This window comes from Maniola hyperantus, chromosome Z (genome assembly GCF_902806685.2).
Source record: "Maniola hyperantus chromosome Z, iAphHyp1.2, whole genome shotgun sequence".
In the NCBI taxonomy this organism is placed as follows: Eukaryota; Metazoa; Arthropoda; class Insecta; order Lepidoptera; family Nymphalidae; genus Maniola; species Maniola hyperantus.
In genome coordinates, this window is record NC_048564.1 from 11472380 (window position 1) to 11492031 (window position 19652).

General features: G+C 39.9%; 1 protein-coding gene across 1 annotated transcript in view; it reads left to right on the forward strand.

Annotated features, from left to right (window-relative positions):
• Dhc16F (Dynein heavy chain at 16F) overlaps positions 1 to 19652 on the forward strand; it is a 68198-nt gene that overhangs the window by 1913 nt on the left and 46633 nt on the right. Inside the window, exons 4-23 of the mRNA XM_034983791.2 lie at positions 511 to 727; positions 1038 to 1179; positions 2023 to 2262; positions 4548 to 4765; positions 5192 to 5375; positions 6267 to 6838; positions 7261 to 7493; positions 8358 to 8506; positions 9616 to 9744; positions 10395 to 10501; positions 10629 to 10779; positions 11282 to 11491; positions 12172 to 12384; positions 13163 to 13309; positions 14240 to 14416; positions 14975 to 15229; positions 16115 to 16261; positions 16687 to 16940; positions 18418 to 18536; positions 19289 to 19462. Coding sequence (XP_034839682.1) covers positions 511 to 727; positions 1038 to 1179; positions 2023 to 2262; positions 4548 to 4765; positions 5192 to 5375; positions 6267 to 6838; positions 7261 to 7493; positions 8358 to 8506; positions 9616 to 9744; positions 10395 to 10501; positions 10629 to 10779; positions 11282 to 11491; positions 12172 to 12384; positions 13163 to 13309; positions 14240 to 14416; positions 14975 to 15229; positions 16115 to 16261; positions 16687 to 16940; positions 18418 to 18536; positions 19289 to 19462 — 4038 coding nt within the window. The remainder of the gene's footprint in view (positions 1 to 510; positions 728 to 1037; positions 1180 to 2022; positions 2263 to 4547; positions 4766 to 5191; positions 5376 to 6266; positions 6839 to 7260; positions 7494 to 8357; positions 8507 to 9615; positions 9745 to 10394; positions 10502 to 10628; positions 10780 to 11281; positions 11492 to 12171; positions 12385 to 13162; positions 13310 to 14239; positions 14417 to 14974; positions 15230 to 16114; positions 16262 to 16686; positions 16941 to 18417; positions 18537 to 19288; positions 19463 to 19652) is intronic.

The window sequence follows — 19652 nt, forward strand, 5'->3', positions numbered from 1 at the left end:
AGAAATGAGCTGGACACACACTGTGCTTGTAACGTATCACACTATCAAATGTGTTATCAACAAAAAACATGGGAATTTGGAATGAGTACCTAATTAATGGTTGATCTCTATCAACTATCCTATCCGCGACTTCGTCCGCGTGGACTACACAAATTTTAAACCCCTGTTTTACCCCCTTAGGGGTTGTATTTTCAAAAATCTTTTCTTAGCGGATGTCTTCGTATAATAGCTATCTGTATGCCAGATCTCAGCCCAATCCGTCCTGTAGTTTAAGCTGTGCGTTAATAGACCAGTCAGTCAGCTTTTTCTTTTATATATATCGAAGATTCAAGTAAAATATTACAGAACTTTTGTTAAATTTAACTTTGTTTCTTTCTAAATTACGGAAACCTCAGTGGACGAGTCTAACTTTTAATTGGCATGTTTTTTGTCAAGTCTTATATTGCCATTTTCCTTTTATCAAGCCGGTTTAGACAAACCTCAAAGTCTACCAATTTTCCTTATCCGCAGGAATTAAAAAAAAGAAAGCTATTACAATACGAGAATCGCGTAGCAGCTTCGATATCGACAAACCCACAGAAACCGCGGACCCTCTAAAGGTTAAACCAGTTGTTGCCTCTCAGAATGAAGTTATAGAAAGAGTGAGAAATGATCCGACTGGTGGGTTTTTGTATATGATCTACGCTGTTCATCCGCAGAATGTCTATTTCACGCCATATTATTTAAAGTAAGTTGGAGGATTTGATTCTAATCCTGTAAAATATATAATTTGTAGGTAACTTTGCAGCCTCGGCCCCCTTCGTTGAGGAAACCTGCACATTTCAGCATTTCACCTGCATTCCAAAAGTTAAATCATGGATTGCTCATTTCATCAGCGGCGTCAGGAGGTGTAGTAGTTAGAGAGCAAATTGCTCCAGTTTGCTCCACTTATTGCGCCAGATTGATCCATACGTGTTGCCGAGCTACAATTATTGCTTAACAAATTGCCCATGTAAGCGCACCATATACCAAACAACTGAAGTAGATCTTTTCAACAGCGTGGTCCCATATGAGGATATAAACAAGAAGAACTATTTCACCATCAGCCCCTGCGGTGTGACACATTACACCAATGAAATGGTCTTCACAAAGCTTTCAGATTGGGAACAAGAATATACCATATTTATGAAATTCACTGACGTAAGTTGTTTCACTTCATTAAATTCCTGTCCCCTTTCGGCCCCGTTGGATCTCTTCTATATTCCGTTTTTACTGTACAAATTCAATCATAATAATCTGAATTGCCTTATTGCAAAACTGAATTGACTTTGTTATCAAATTTGACCCTACCGGCAAAGCCAAGCGATTTAGCGTTCCGGTAGGTACGTTACCGTGTAGAAACCAAGGGTAAGTACCTATGTGGGTTTAATAAAAACTGCCACACCCCTTCCAGGTTAACCCGGTTCCATCTTAGAATGCATCATCACTTACCACCAGGTAAGATTGCAGTCAAGGGCTAACTTGTATCTGAATTTAAAAAAAACGGCCAAGTGCAAGTCAGACTCACGCAATGAGGGTTCCGTACTACAATCGTATTTTATCGACATTTTGCACGATAAATTAAAAGCTATTATGCCTAAAAACAAATAAAAATCTGTTTTAGAGTGTACAAGTAAAGCCCTTTCATATGATACCTCAAAGTTGAAAATAGCAATATAATATGTTCATGAACACATTTTTCCCCTCATGTCTGCTATAAGACCTACATTCCTGCCCAATTTCATGATTCGTCGTCAACGAGAAGTACCCTATAGGTTTCTTGACAGACAGACAACAAAGTGATTCTATAAGGGTTTCGTTTTTCTTTTTGAGGTACGGAACCCTACAAAAAGACTGCCCACTCCACTCCTTTGGTAGATATAGATATGCGTCGGATTTTGAACTGCAGTGTCACTTCGTATCAGCTGAAATCACATTCCAGTATTCACAGAATCAAACAAAGCATTCAAAACATGTCTGTTTCAAAATAAATTGTACTTTTAGATAAAATTCTTCCGCGTCTATCGCTACTGGAAAGCGTTTTACGTCTGGCGTAAATCGATATTGTTTCGCAAGTACAGCAAAGTGCGCTCGAGGGTTGCCAAAAAGCTGTTCATTCTTACACCGGTGCTGGCGAAAGGGTTGCTCAGTATACAAGCGATGTGTTGCGACATGTACACAAGAAGCTTTACCGATCTCTCTAGGGATATGGATACTGCCTTTTTCTACTTCATAGAAGTTTTGGTTTGTTGTTTTTTCATCAGTACCCTTATTATAAATGCGATAGTGTGTTTGTTTGTTGGTGTGTTGGTTTATTGGTTTATTGGTTTGTTGTTTTGTCCTTCAATCACGTCGTAACGGTGCAATGGATTGACGTGATTTTTTGCATGGGTATAGATAAAGACTTACAGGGTGACATAGGCTACTTTTTATCCCGGAAAATAAAAGAGTTCCCACGGGATTTTCAAAAAAACCTAATTCCACGCAGACGAAGTTGCGGGCATCAGCTAGTTCATTATAATAACATAATCGTAACCGAATTTAAGCTGTGATAGCCAAGTGGTTAGGACGTCCGCCTTCTAATCGGAGGTTGGGGGTTCGATCCCGGGCACGCACCTCTAACTTTTCAGAGTTATGTGCGTTTTAATTAATTAAATATCACTTGCTTTGACGGTGAAGGTAAACATCGTGAGGAAACTTGCATGCCTGAGAGTTCTCCATAATGTTCTCAAAGGTGTGTGAAGTCTACCAATCCGCACATGGCCAGCGTGGTAGATTATGGCCAAAACCCTTCTCACTCTGAGAGGAGACCCGTGCTCTGTAGTGAGCCGGTGATGGGTTGATCATGATGATGAACCGAATTTTGTTGACAGCGGTATCCTCAACGGAGGCTACATCTAACCACAAAATAGTTATTAAAATGCATTTATTAAGTAAGTACTAGCTGATGCCCGCGACTTCATCCGCGTGGAATTAGGTTTTTCAAAAATCCCGTGGGAACTCTTTGATTTTCCGGCATAAAGAGTAGGCCTATGTCACTCTCCAGGTCGTTACCTATACCCATGAAAAAAATCACGTCAATCTGTTGCACCGTTGCGACGTGATTGAAGGACAAACCAACAAACCAACAAACAAACACACTTTCGCATTTATAATATTGATTTTTTTAAATAAAAATAGCGAGCAAAGCAGCATGTCCCATAGTTTTCAAGAATTTGATGAATTATGCAGCTACGGTGGTCTTCAAGGTAATGGACACAATAGCCACAAGCATTATACTAGGGGATGGGAAGAACCCCCCCCTCACTAGGTGGACGGACGACATCAGACGAGTCGCAGGGAGCGCTGGATCCAGGCGGCGCAAGACCGTGGCGTGTGGAAGTCGTGTGCGTTGATGATGATGATGATGAGGGGATGGGAAGGGGGAACTGGCTCTCCAGTTTGCAGCCGCAACGCTTGGGATGCTTTGCGGTTGGTTACGACTGGAGTGTGGCCGCTAGCTAGGATTCGGGATAGAAACATAAGCCACGAAACAGACATACCTTTGAGATTATGCCGTGCGGTATTAAACACAGCGACCCAATAGGCTACTTGACAATTTTTTTAAGTTGGTCTTAAATGGTTAATATTTGTCCTATTATATCAAAAAAATTAACACTATATTTTTTTGCGCCCTAAAAACCGTAAAACTTTAATTTAAAAAAATATTTTTCTTAGACAGGTGAAAACACTGTCGGCCATGTTTGGCCGATAGATTATCTGTGCTCTGACGTCATGCATTTGTAAACAACAGTATAACCCTGTGGTTATACTGTTGTTTACAAATGCATGACGTCAGAGCACAGATAATCTATCGGCCAAACATGGCCGACAGTGTTTTCACCTGTCTAAGAAAAATATTTTTTTAAATTAAAGTTTTACGGTTTTTAGGGCGCAAAAAAATATAGTGTTAATTTTTTTGATATAATAGGACAAATATTAACCGTTTAAGACCAACTTAAAAAAATTGTCAAGTAGCCTATTGGAGTAGGTATACATGTTATCACAGGTGCACTATCTGTTCCCTTACATCGGCCTTTGGAATGACATTTCAGCTTTGTAGAGCATTGTCTCTGTCACTCATACCTATATTACGTTTTGTCGGTCTCAACGACAGGGACAAATCTGCTATCTCCTTCTAAAGGTCGATGCACATTACTTTCGGTCGTGTACTGTAAGCACTTGTAACTCCGCCAACTTACAAACTCCGGGCTACTAACTGCGAAAAAACTGTCACACTTATAGGAGATTCATGATCTGGCCTAAGATAGGACAATTTTTTTGCATAGAAGACGCCTATTCACACTTGTTTGAAAGTATTTGGGTTACAAATTGCATCTGAATCGGCAAGTGAATCTACGACTGGTTCGAAATGCTTCCCACTTCCCAGCAAGAATGTTACTTACTTAACTTAGTTATCACTTCACTTATCCGATATGAAGTAATTTTAATGAATCAGATTAGGACCTAATAAAAAAAATTCTTGATAGATGAAACGTGTCGAGTTCATCCGCGATAAGTTGCTTGAATTTCGATCTGTGGTATTGGAAGTGGTCACATCCTCTTGTCACGCAGCGCTGTACCTCCAGGGCTTTACGTATGACGATCGCAATGTGCCCCCCTACCAAGTCATACGTGGCAAGCCTACAGGTGGTATGTCTTATACCGAGAAGGCTAATAAGCGGAAATACTGTGAAAGACTCGCTTGGTAAGCTTACGTGAAATTTGTTACTGATTCTTATTAACTGTTATAGGTATTTACTTAGTAAGATTAGATTCAATCATCGTTTGTCTGTATTGCACCTATAATATGGCCATATTTTTTTAAAAAAGCAGCTTTAATTTTTATTTACTGTCCTATATAAATATGGCAAATATTATATGAGATGATGCCTGCAGCTGCAACCACGTGGATTAAGGTTTCAAACATCCGTGGGAACTTTTTGATTTTGCCAAAAAAAGTAGCCTATGTCCGTTGCCGGGATGTAAGCAATTTCTGTACCAAACATCTAAATCGTTTAAACAGATGAGCCGTGAAAAAGTAAGAGGCAGATATACAGACACAGAGTCGCATTTATAATTAAGTAGTATGGATTTATTTTCTAGCTTTAAATTTGAATTATTTCATTCGTAGTTTTATTAAATTGGTGGATTACATGAAGAACTATATGTTGTATCGTTTGACGAAGCGCTCAAACATGCAAATGGCAAATATGTTGCGTACACACGTGCAATTCACGCCGGCGCCAGAACTTCTGGCTGGTATGGACGTAGATGAAGTGCTCGAAACTTGGCCTCGGCAAATCGATGTTTGCAAGGTAAAAATTCATCATGATCGTCAGGATCAACCCATCGCCAGTCCACTACGGACCACGGGTTTCCTCTCAAAATGAGAACGTCTTAGGCCACAGTTCACCACACTGGCCATGCGCTAATTGGTAGACTTCACACACTTTTGAGAAAATTATGGAGAACTCTCAGGCATACAGGTTCCTCACGATGTTTCCTTCACCATCAAATAAAATGATATTTAATTTCTTAAAACGGACATAGCTCCGAAAAAATAAGAATGAGTCGAATTTCTTAACCACATAAAACAAAATTACAAGGTATAATTACTCTAGTAGTAAACACTGCAGCATTATGCTGAGGCAGTAGCCCATGTAAGTCACACACGAAATCACTCTAGTAGTAAACACTGCAGCATTATGCTGAGGCAGTAGCCCATGTAAGTCACACACGAAATCACTCTAGTAGTAAACACTGCAGCATTATGCTGAGGCAGTAGCCCATGTAAGTCACACACGAAATCACTCTAGTAGTAAACACTGCAGCATTATGCTGAGGCAGTAGCCCATGTAAGTAACACACGAAATCACTCTAGTAGTAAACACTGCAGCATTATGCTGAGGCAGTAGCCCATGTAAGTCACACACGAAATCACTCTAGTAGTAAACACTGCAGCATTATGCTGAGGCAGTAGCCCATGTAAGTAACACACGAAATCACTCTAGTAGTAAACACTGCAGCATTATGCTGAGGCAGTAGCCCATGTAAGTCACACACGAAATCACTTTTGTTTTTTTATATTTTCAAACGCGTAGTTTAAAGATTAGTTTTAATTTTGTAGTTTTTAACATCTTTTGTATTTTTTTCTTGTAAGCCAAATAAACCTTTACTTATTTAAGTATTTAATTGTCTGTTTACAGTGGGCCCTATTTCAAGTCGATGCATATGTTCTCCCGTCGGGAGACACCGAACTTAATCCCAGCGAAGACGTGATCTCTAGTTACCTACAGAAAATAACTGACTACTGGGATGAATACGTGCGGACCTTCCACAACTATCTAAACGACGAGACGTTGCAAATGTTCGTGCAACCTACGATAATGGGCAAGCAAATGGAATGGACGGCCGGCGAATCGCCTAATCTCTACTTCCTGATGAACCAGGACAAAATAATGCTGAGTGACATTCAGTTCATTTCGCAAGTACCACACGATGCTTATGAAAAAGTGTGGACTTTCCTACAGCGTATGAGACGTTTTGCGGACAATTTCAGAGAAGCCCACGAGATCGATGTTGATATTATCAAAAACGAACGGGATGTGAACGTATTAAGGAAGTTGTGCTCGGAACTCGTAAAGCAAATGGAGGATATTGAAGACGTTGTTAGCTTCCAACCGCTAGGGTTGATATTCTTGAACCTCACTCCCTATCAAGAACTGTTTAGGCCCCAACCGAGGAGATTGTTTGAAGTTGTTAACACTACCACACCTGAGTAAGTATATTTAGTAACATAATATAATACAATAGAGATAAGAGAACATAAAAATTGAAGTTTATGTGTTTGATTGTTTGCTCGTTACCTACGCGTGCGAGGATCGGATCGTTCATCAGATTGAATTGAAACTTTTTACCTGCAGCTGTTGTACAAAGTTTCAATTTCTTAAAACCTTCTTCAAACCCTTTTCATTCTAAGATGAGACCCATGCTCAGTGGTGTACCAGTGATGGGCTGATGATGATGATAATTGATAACAGTTGTTGTAGTCATTTGCTTGAATTTTTTGACATAAGTGACATGAGCGTACTATATAATAGATGGCGTGCGAATCGCATTCAAATGCATACCTGGCATAACCTAGTATATAAGGAAAAATTGCAGTGATACTTAGTTAAATAATACAGAAATTCTTTTTAGTATTGGTCACGATTGTATCGAAGCCATATTGGAAGGGATCGAATCAATAAACAACGATATAACAAAAGAACCAGAAAGCGCAGGCGAACTGGTAGCGTTTAATACTCTGTTGGATGGCCTCGAAGGAAGAGTGGCATACCTCGAAGAACGTCTTGAGTATTTGCGTGAGCTATACGATCTGATGGGCGAATTCAATATAGGCATTCCACCCGACGATATGAACGAATTCTTGGGTACGTTGGAATCAATTGTCAGATTCCGATTTTTTCTTTCATGTAAAAACATGCTAAAGATTCGATTAAAGTACTTACTACTTCTTTATAAGTTGATGACCCTGCGCAGAAATCTTATTTTTGAATGGCGCGAAAATATATCAGCCAATCAAAGCGCGCGTCGGTTCGATATTGGTTGTTGCCTACGCGTCAAGTTTTGTAAGCGCGTGGCTTGTGAGCTTTCTTAGCGGATACCTACGTCATAATAGCTACCTGCATGCCAAAATCCCATCGGCGGTGTTCCCACTAGATTATAACATGGGGTTATTCAAGGGGCGGACCAACAAATTCCTAAAAGGCCGGCAACGTATCGGCGGTCTCTCTGGTGCTGCAAATGTTCATGGGCGGCGGTAATCACTTAACATCAGGTGACCCGCCTGCTCGTTTGCTTGCTATATTTTTTTTTTAAAAAAACAGCCCGATCCGTCGTGTAGTTTGAGCTGTGCGTTGATAGATCAGTCAGTCAGTCAATCCTTTTATATATTTAGCCTAGCTTATGCTCGCGACTTCGTGCGCGAGCAAACCCCCATTTAACCTACTTGGGGGTGGAATTTCGAAAAATTCTTTCTTAGTGGATACCTACTCTTTACAAAGAACACACCCTCCAAATTTCATATCTCTAGGACCAGCGGTTTAGGCTGTGCGTTGATAAATAAGTCAGTCAGTAAGTCAGTCGGGACTTTGAATTTTATATATACAGATTATAACGCGTAGGTACAAAGTGACAATGAATGTTTTCTTATGTGGTATGATACTGTTTGAAGTATGCCAGTATTAGTGCAACCGTTACGTAAGTTTTTATATAAAATATATTAAACAATATAGGTCTAAGCGTGATTCTGGGCACATTGCGCACGAACGTTGACGCACGCTTGGAGACTCGCGGCAAGTTGGCTGGCATGTTCGCGAGTCAGATCGGCAAGGATATAATGGACTTGATTCTTGACATCAACAAACTGAGAGAGGAAATCGCGGTATGCATAATATTATGTGCATGTAGACACCACCAACAAAATCATATAGAGAGCACAACAACTGTAACCTGGCAGGAAATATTGTACATCGACCTTTAGAAAGAGATTGCGTTTTCGTAGAGCGTTGTCTCTGTCATTGAGACCGACAAACGTTTGTTAGATATATCTCGGACATTCGAGCGCTCAAGGTTACGTCTGCGACTAAGTTACGCCCGATAGTTTGCATAGTTCAGTGGTACCTACTATGTTTTATCCAGCTACCCATAACCCGTAAAATAACTACCCATAAAATACTTTATTTGTATGTATTAGTGTATTAACAATATGTATTTTATATTCTTATTATATGGTTTAGTTTATTTAGCTATTGGTATTTAGGTTTATTTTACACCACCTCCCATTGTCCATTTGTTCGTTTTTTCCCTAGCGTTAAGGTTGTCTGGAAGAGATCGCTATTTAGCGATAAGACCGCCTTTTTGTACCTACTTATTAAGATTTCTTTTTGTAACCTGTCATTTGTGTTTCTGTGGTGCAATAAAGTATATACATACATACATACATACCCGCCTGTCAGCCGCGTCCGATAGGTAATAATTTGTTTCCGCCTTCATGCACTTTTAGTAGACTAGCTGATCATCTTTGTTCGCGTGGATTTAGGTTTTTGCAAATACTCCGGGAACTCTTTGATTTTCTGGGATAAAAAGTATATGTCTTAAACTTAGTCTTAGTAGGTCTTAAACTATAACTGCAAAAAATCACGCCGATCCGTTACTCTGTTGCAACGTGATTGAAGGACAAACCAACAAACCAACAAAAAACAAAAAAACACATTCGGGTAGTTACGATAGTCGTATAGACTGGACGAATTTCCGTATCTAGAAAGAGTTTTGCCTGGCGCCAACTGGTACTATTGCCTGACTGTCAGTGTCAAATATGATTCTAGCAGCTTAGGCTCCCATCGAACACTCTGGACGTACTCCAAACGGAAGTAGAGAAACTTGATTTTTCTTTAGAAGCTATGATTGCTGTAGAGGCTAGATGCTCAGGCGTTATTAGTCAATGAGCCTTAACTTTAGAGGAGCTGCATTATTTAGCAAAAACTGTTTTAGCAACCGTGGCTGTACGATGAAAAGTCTGACATGGAAAAAGTATTGGAAACATTAAACGATCTAATGGAGAAACTCCAAAGTTACTCCGCAAGGGACAAGCAGATACGCGAATGGCAGAAAATATTTAAGGTATGTTCCTTATTATTAAAGACTAGATGCGGGATAAGTAAATTATCTGGTAAGTGTCCTCAGCCAGAACCGGTACTGTCTCCTTCTGAATAAGAGAAGCATCAGAAAAAATCGTATAGCTTAGGCTACTCCTAAAAAAATAAGAAGGTGCGGGTGGATGAAGACCGTGTCTAGAGGATTGCTCTTGAAAATGCCTGTGTCCAGCAGTGGGTGCATACAGGCTGATAGAATGCAAAAAGGAATAGACAAGGATAGCCAACCTAACATAAATTTTGCATTCGCTGAAGGACAGGTACATACAGTGTGTATGTAGAGCTGATGGCCTAACATACAAACTGTGGAACCAACTTCCTTTGGCGGTATTTCCACAAAATTTCAACATGGGGCTATTCAAGGGGCGGATCAACAAATCCTTGAAATGCCGAAAACGCAGTTGACAGTTCATCCGGTGCTCCAGGTATTCATGGGCGGCGGTTATCATTTAATATCAGATGAACCGCCAGAACAATTACTCGCTTTTTTTAAATTTTATAAAAAGCGAGCAAACAAAAAGCTCATGGCCTGTCACTTTTAGACAAACCATGACTTACACCTCTACTTAGTTATCTAAGAAAAGGCGTTCTTCGATGAGTTTACCTTTTTTACCGCAGATACCGCCAGCTAGGCTCGAGATGCTCGACGAAGCTATAAATGACGTCAAATTAAGACAAATGCTATGGAAATCGTCGAAGGAATGGATGGAATCATATCAATCATGGTAATTAAACACAAGTAAAACATGCTCTTATTAATATTTACGTAAATGAATGTGACAGATTACATATAGGGTTGATTAGTAATTTCGGACGCTAGTCCATATTTGAGTATATTCTCATCTATCGTAGGTATGAAGTGCCGTTTAATAGTCTGGACATAGACGAGATACAGGCGACAACCATAAACTATGGAAAGATTTTTAACCAGCTCGATAAAGGACTGCCGCCAAACAAGATTCTGCCTGGTTGTAAGGCAACTATTAGTGCCATCAAGGAAAAGGTGAAGTTTTTTTTTTGCTGAACACCTACTCTCTTTCTTATACAATTTTTCACACTGTATACTTATACAAGTATAGCTAAGTGTTTCTGTTTTTGCGTTAACTATTAACTAACGTTGTATATTGTAATATTTTATTATTCGAAAAGAGCAACTGCTGAGTTTCTTGCCGGCTGTGCTTAGTAGAACCAGCATTCTGATGGTAGAGGCACAGACGTGGCTTAAGAGACACTAGTTGTCACACATTAAATTAATAACTAGCTGATGCCCGCAACTTCGTCCGCTTGGAATTAGGTTTTTTAAAAATCCCGTGGAAAGTCTTTTTATTTTCCGGCATAAAGAGTAGCTTATGTCACTCTCCAGGTCTTTATATATACTATACCCATGCAAGAAATCACGTCAATACGTTGCACCGTTGTGACGTGATTGAAGGACAAACCAACAAACAAACACACTTTCGCATTTATAATAAGGGTACTGATATCAATCAAGTTTTTATCAACAGTTGCCTGTGATGTCATATTTACGGAACCCAGCGCTGAAACCTCGACACTGGGTGAAGATTGAAGAGATTCTTCACACGCGTATCACGCCGGACATGGTGTTGACTCTGAAGATGCTTGAGGATTTACAGGCGTTCCAGCACGCCGAAGAGCTGATGGAAATGGCTGGACAAGCCAGCTCGGAGGCTGCACTTGAGGCTTTGTTAAAAAAGGTAATTTTTTTACCTCTTTTATTAACGACCTCCTTGGCGCAGTAAATTATAAACGACTGAATTTAAATGACAAGGCACTCACTAAGAAAGGTTTTTTTGGAAATTCCAACCGTCGGAAATTAAATTTCAAGCGTGAAAGTTTGTATGAAAGTCCATAATTTTTCGAGTTATACCTACCTATCCATGAAAATTGGTAGCGGTTCTGAAATAGGCCTTTAAACATTTACTTACATTCAAGGCCTTATACACCAACACCACTGTGTGCTGTCCTCAAATTATGGAAAAAGCTTTTGCTTTTAGAACCGCTTATTTTGTTGGATACTTTGTAAGTCTTGCCAATCTCTTGTTGTGTTCCAAGTTCCAACCATTTGCATCTATACAATCTAAAAATCTCTTGCCTGAAATCTTTCCCTTCCAACTTCTTCTTGGGAAAATAAATTGAGTCTACTTTGCGGCACGATAATAATTTATTGTAATGGATAACCATACCGCAGTGAATTTGTATATTTCAGAGTCATGCTTGTATGGAAGTTGTTGGTGTAAATAAATTAAAAATAATAATATTAATAAAATACATACATACATACACGTCAAGTACATAACCCTGCTTTCGGCTTCGCTGTAGTTGGGTAAAGATAATAGTGCTAGTTTTCTGCTGATCACACTTTCTTTATAAATAGGTTGAAGAGATATGGGCGACTTTAGAGTTCCAAGTAGTGCTACACAAAGATGCTCGTGATGTTTACATCTTGGGCGGACTAGACGAGATACTAGCTGCGGTTGACGAAAGCAACATTCACGTTAACACGATACTGAGTTCCAGGAACTGTGGTCCCATACGCAGTCGTGTGGAAGAATGGGCCAAGAACCTCGAATTGTTCGCACGAACTGTGGTAAGTCTCTCTATGTGTCTTATTCCTCAATGCTGTTGGTCGTGACTCTCAAATTATTGTTAACTATACCTATGCAGGGTGTAACCAGAACGTTAGCAAAAACGAAGACAGGTGATAATACTGACATGATAACACAAAAAAATCTAAAAAATACTATATTTTGTAAAAGTTCACGATATATTGTAAAAAAAACAACTGAAAAGCTAGAGGTCTACGAACGTTGCGTAACTACTTCCGCAACGTTCGGAGTCGATGCGGGGCATTGACCCGAGTTTTGCACGCTATTGTGGGGTTGAAAAATACTTAATCACTAAAACTACAAAATGAGGCAAATGGTTATTGGTATTGGATTGTGTTTAGGTAGTATAAGAATAACGCTAAGTTTTTGCTAGCGTTCTGGTTACACCCTGTATACAAACCAGGTACCAAAAGCTTAATTTGGTATAATTCGCTGAAGCAGTCATATCTGTATGGTGCAATATGCATGCATGCGATATGACACGATCGTCATTTTACAACTGTGCATTGTAAGGTCTACATGTCCTGAGGATGATCCAGTGTCGGAGCGAAATGACCGTCGAGTGTGTTTTGGGGGATTTTTGTGGTGCTACATGGTGGTGGTAGGTATTCCTCGCTTGGTGGCTAGCTTTTTCTGCATGTTTAGCAGTGGGAGGGCGGGTGGTCCATATTGAAAATGAGCTTTAAGTTCCTTGTATGTCATGGACTTCCATGAGCTTCTATACAACACCTACAGATAAGTCTAATTTTTCCCAAACAGGATGAATGGTATACGTGCCAGCAGACATGGATCTATCTCGAAGTGATTTTCTCAGCACCAGACATTCAGCGTCAACTGCCCAATGAGACCAGATTGTTTACCATTGTGGACAAGTCGTGGAAGGACATTATGCGTAAATTGGCCAAGGTATCATCATTATAAGTACCGCAAATTGAGTATTTTCGTACTTTTGAATTTGATCAATATTAATATCGAATTAGTGCGTAAGCAATTTCCTAATTCGGTCCGAGTTTCTCATATCCGTATTTTCATACATTCGGATTGGATAGGTGCGGAACCGCTCTAAAAGTTATAGGTGCATGCCCGGGATCGAACCCGGATCCGCTGAGTAGTCCAAAGTATACTAATTAGGTATAATTTTATCGAGACTTCCAAACTTATCCACGTCCATATAATATTTGTTTTATTCAGATTTGCCCTAAGGCCCAGTAGGCCCGGGCCTAGGGCGGCTAGATGTTAGAGGCGGCCAATCATGACAAAAAGCACTTTTTTTAGTAACAAAAAAAATTGCGCCTGCTGTGCTCGCGCTCCTATTTATCATTGGATTGTATTTTACTGACAAATCAAAAGGTAAATTTTTAATCCCCCCCCATCAATTCATGGCTACGACCATGATTAATGGGTGTTGAGAAAGGGGCGGCTGGTACTTACGAAATCCTGGGGCCTAGGGCGGCCAAGCCTGCAAATCCGCCACTGGTTTTATTTATTACAAAAGTTAGTCTTCTTTTGTGTATGTTTGTTAAAACGACCGTGTTAAATATTGTTACCAGTGTTTTTAAATAAGATATTTTTAACGAGATGATGCCCGCGACTTCGTCCACATGGATTTAGGTTTTTAAAAATCCCGTGGGAACTCTTTAATTTTCCGGGATAAAAAGTAGCCTATGTGGCTACTTAATTTACTAAAATTAAAGAGTTAAAGAGTCTCTTCCCCGGAATGTACCAAATTTCATTGAAATCAGTTAAACTGTTGAGCCGTGAAAAGCTAGCAGACAGACAGACACACTTTCGCATTTTTATAATATTAGTATGGAGTATGGATTTTATTCAACTTAGGTGCCATTGGCAATGCCAGCAGCGACGCAGCCAAAGTTATACGAAGAATTTGTTCGCAATAATGAAATGCTCGATCAGATTATGAAGTGCTTGGAAGCGTATTTGGAAACGAAACGTGTCGCTTTCCCGCGATTTTTCTTCCTTTCCAACGATGAATTACTTGAAATTTTGGCACAGGTAAATCTTCTGTCTATTCTTTAGAGTTCATTTGCATCCTTTAGTAATTAATCCATACCAGTCCATACAAGTACATGTTGCCAGTGATGACATATGGATCCGAGACATGGTCGCTAACTATGGGCCTCAGAAAGCTCAGAGTCATTCAGCGGACGATGGAGAGAGCTATGCTTGGAGTTTCACTAAGGGATCAAACTAGAAATGAGGAGATCCGTAGGAGAGAACTAGAGTAACCGACATAGCTCAACGGGTTGCGAAGCTGAAGTGGCAATGGGCAGGGCACATAGTTCGTAAAACCGAACCGAATGAATGGCGACCTCGTACCGGAAGATGCAGTATTGGAGGACCTCTCACTAGGTGGACGGATGACATCAGATGAGTCGCAGGGAACCGCTGGATTCAGGCGGCGCAAGACCGTGGTATTTGAAAGTCCCTACAAGAGACCTATGTCCACCAGTGGACGTCTATCGGTATCTGCGCGGTACTTATGGCCAACCCATAGGCTACCTGCTAACTTCTCTTCGTGGACAGAGTGAAGTAACAAATAATTCCTTCCAGACACGGAACCCTCACGCCGTTCAACCACATTTACGAAAGTGTTTCGATGCGATCGCAAAACTAGAATTCGGTGTCAAACTCCCTGAAAGCGAAATGGAGATAACCGAAGATGGCACCCTCGTGGAACGAGAGATGTCTTTTAACACCAGAGATGCGCTACAAGCCCAATTAGCGAAGACTGCAAAGCCGGAGGACTTGACAACTGATATCATTGCTATGCTGTCTCCTGAAGGAGAGCGAGTCTTTTTGGGCAAGGTACCTACCTAATACAGTGTAAACTCTCTTTTAGGGTTCCGTACCTCAAAAGGAAAAAAGGAACCCGTATAGGATCACTTTGTTGTCTGTCCGTCTGTCCATCTGTCCATCTGTCCATCTGTCCGTCAGTCTGTCGTGTCTATCAAGAAAACCTTTATAGTACTTTCCGTTGACCTAGAATCATGTTTGGCACGTAGGTAGGTCTAAAGCACAAGTAAAGGAAAAAATCCGAAAACCATGAATTTGTGGTCACATCATTAAAAAAATGTGGCTAAGGTTTGGAATACTCTTCCTCGATCTGTTTTCTACTAATTATAATCCGGGTATCTTTAAAACAAGAGTGAATAGGCATCTTCTAGGTAAACGCGTCCCATCTTAGGCCACGATCATCAGCTGTGATTGTAGAAAGCGTGTGCCTATAATGAACAAAAAAAAATCTCAAATTGAACTTGACACGAAGTCAATCAGAACTGCATGAAATTTTCAGACTATAAACGTTTGAATTATTAAATTACATACTCACGGAACGTTTGTTTTCTTAAGGAACGTAATTTCTTCTTCTTAAAAAGTAATTTTAATCTTGGTAAGGGACAGTAAATACGTGGAGAGGGCCATAGTTCGTAAAACCGATAGACGTTGGGGTCCCAAGGTGCTGCAATGGCGACCTCATACCGGAAGACGCAGTGTTGGAAGACCCCCCCTAGGTGGACGGACGATATCAGGCTTGGGTTGGAGGGAGCCGCTGGAAGCAGGCGGTGCAAGACCGTGGCGTGTGGAAGTCCCTATAAGAGACCTATGTCCAGCAGTGGACGTCTATCGGTTGATGATGATGATGAAGGGACTGAGAGTCCAATCTTAGATTGAAATTTCTCTGTGTTAATATAGGGTCTGAAAGCTCGGGGCAATGTAGAAGATTGGTTGGGCAAAGTGGAAGAGGCAATGTTCGCTTCGGTGAAACGTTGTATGAAATTCGCTTTGCGAGACTACATGCAGCGTGCACGTGTCGATTGGGTCACTCTACATCCCAACCAGGTATCAATAATGAGTTAATATTTTTTTTATAATTCGATGCAAAAGTTAAAAGCCATCTTCTAGGCAAGCGCGCTGTATTCTAGATATTCCAAGAGCTCACTGCCAAACTTTTTACAAAAAAAGCAACAATTAATGAAATTCCTTTTAATTCAGCCGTAGTTACTTTTTTGCATAGGTATAGGTTTTTCTATACGTCAATTTTACCCCTATTTCACCCCTTTAGGGGTTGAATTTTCAAAAATCCTTTTTTAAAAGATGCCTACGTAGAGATGATGAGATGGCAAATAGCTATTATGAGCTATCTACATGCCAAATTTCAGCCCAATCCGTTCAGTAGTTTGAGCTGTGCTTGATAGATCAGTCAGTCACCTTTTCCTTTTATATGCTTTTATTAAATAGGATTACAATCTAATCGAATTTCGTAGGTCGTCCTTGCAGTATCCCAAATGATGTGGGCGCAGGGTGTTCACGAAATATTCGATCTGGAAATCCCATTGCGGATTGATACGGGTCTATTGAACTATGAGAAGAAATGTATAGCTGACCTGAACGATCTCGCTGCACTCACGAGGAAGGATTTATCCTCCTTGTTTCGGAAAGTGCTGTGTGCTCTTATAACAGTCGACGTGCACGCCAGAGACACAATTTCCCAAATGGTAGATAAACATGTTCAAAAAGAGTAAGTACACTCTATAAACGCCTTTTCTTCCATACAGGCAATAGGCTACTTGACTCATATCTAATTTCGTCCAATAAATGATTTTTTATTATAGTATTTTGCTTAAGACAACGAAATATATCAATAACAATTATTAAAAACGCAGGATGGATATATAAATCCAATTTAAAAAAATACAGTTTTTATTTTTATTTGAAACGCAGAAAACGCTGTCAGCCATGATGTGACGTCATTAAATATGTAAACAAAGAAATGTCATCCCTATGTCACGCCTGGACTAACGTAGTATCCATATTATATACAAAATTTAAAGTCCTGACTAACTTATATATCAACGCACAGCCTAAACATCTAAACAGCTGGTCCTAGATACATGAAATTTGGTGGGTGTGTTCTTTGTAGGTAAAGAGAAGGTATCCACTAGGAAAGGATTTTTCGAAATTCCACCCCTGAGTGGGTTAAACGGGGGTTTGAAATTTATGAAGTCCACGCGGGCGAAGTCACAAGCATAAGCTAGTTTTTATATATTTCTAAAAACTCATAGTAAACGTAAAAAATTATCGTTTTCTCTTTATAAATTGAATAAGTTATTAAGTAAGACTTACAACAAAGTGATCTTTGCAAAAATAAATTTCGGTTGCAGTCGTTAGTCATAATATAGGATCCCTTTAAGCAAGTCTTCGCGTGTTACGTACCTATATTTATTTCACTGGGCACTCTAATCCACAACTTTCCTGTGGTCTTTATTGATGCGTTTTTACATTCTCGGATGATACAATAACGATAATTACTATATTTTTCATGTAAACTAGTAGGTATAGAAGTTATGTTTATTAAACTTTGGGAGGTTATGCTGTTGTTTACAAATGCATGACGTCAGAGCACAGATAATCTATCGGCCAAACATGGCCGACAGTGTTTTCACCTGTCTAAGAAAAATATATTTTTAAATTAAAGTTTTACGGTTTTTAGGGCGCAAAAAAATATAGTGTAATTTTTTTTGATCTAATAGGACAAATATTAACCATTTAAGACCAACTTAAAAAAAGTGTCAACTAGCCTATTGTGCAGGCTTTTGTGGGTGGCAAAAAGGATTATGAAGTGAGGAAGACTGTCAGATTGGCCCATCATGCCACCTTAGACACTGCCCTAGCCCACGCACTTGAGGTCAGGCAGGCCAAGACTACATAACCTATAAAGCTATAAGTAGTAACTGCCGTCAGACCACGGAGGGGACCAACGTGCTGCGGATGCGGTGAAAAAGGGCATATCAGACTGAACTGCCATATTGGTCGTTTAATTTAGAAATATCGTACCTTATACCTGCGCAGTTAGAGGTTTATCAAAAAGTAGTTTTCACAATAAGTTGCATTTTTAATTTGGGAAAGAGAAAGATCTGCGTTGATGATGTTCCATACTTCCACTGTCTAACTTTCATCTAACTGAATATAAAAACTGAAACCGCTGTATTTTTCAGTGTGGATTTTGAATGGCTTAAAATGATTCGCTATTACTGGGAGGAAGATATTGACAACTGTGTGGCGCGTATGTCTAGCTCCATGTATATTTACGGCCATGAATATTTGGGAGCTGGAGGTAAGACGTTTCTGTCTAAAGTAGTAAGATTTTTGATACTACCCTAACATATCCTAAGTGTACTTATAGATACTAAGTATTTAAAACAAACTTTTTAATATTTAAATATCCTTTGGTTTAACGGTGAAGGAAAACATCGTGATGAAACCTGCGTGCTTGAGAGTTCTCCATAATGTTCTCAAACTTGTCTGTAGTCTGCCAATCTGCTCTTCTCAAACCCTTCTCATTCTAAGAGGATACCCGTGCTCAGTAAATGACCTGACGATGGGTTGATGATGATGATAAACTTACTAATTAACTTTACACCTTCCCTTAGCGTATACTGAAAACTAACCTTATCTATACATAGTCTTACCTGCCAACCGACTCTATACTCTGCCTTAGCCTACCATGTAGTGTAGGTTCTCCAACCTACTCTGTAACCTACCCTGTTTTACACGCTCCTCTATACTCTATAACCTACTCTACACTATACACACTACACACACCTACATTACCTTGAATCAATTCCCAACTCGAAGCAAAATTTCTAACGATTATTGACCCTAAGGTCAAATTTTCAATCGTCAAATAACTTAAAACTGAGGAATAAGTTTGAGAATTTGACTGTTTTCAATAGAAAATCTGTTTAAACATCAAGCTAAGTAATTCGTCAACTTATGGCAACTGTCACCCCTCTCGCACCGCACTATTACTGCAGGAGCCTACTCAGTTATGTGCTATGGGTACTTAAGTTATACCACATGTCCCAGGTGTGCTAGTGATAACGCCTTTAACGGATCGTTGCTATCTCTGTCTGATGGGAGCTTTACAACTGGACCTCGGGGGTGCTCCAGCCGGTCCCGCTGGAACCGGAAAGACCGAGACCACGAAAGACCTTGCTAAGGCGCTCGCCATACAATGCGTGGTGTTCAACTGCTCAGAAGGTACCTTTCTTTGTTGCTATTGACTTATGCCTACCATAGTTTGTCATAGTACGACGGTCGCAATGACCTCGAATTCGTATGACTCGGTGCGCGAGACTGATTCGCACTTTGTTGGGTTTTTTTTTTATATAAAATTAAGCTTGTTGTTCCCTATTTAAAATTTAAATTAATTGTCTATTTACTGTGTTTA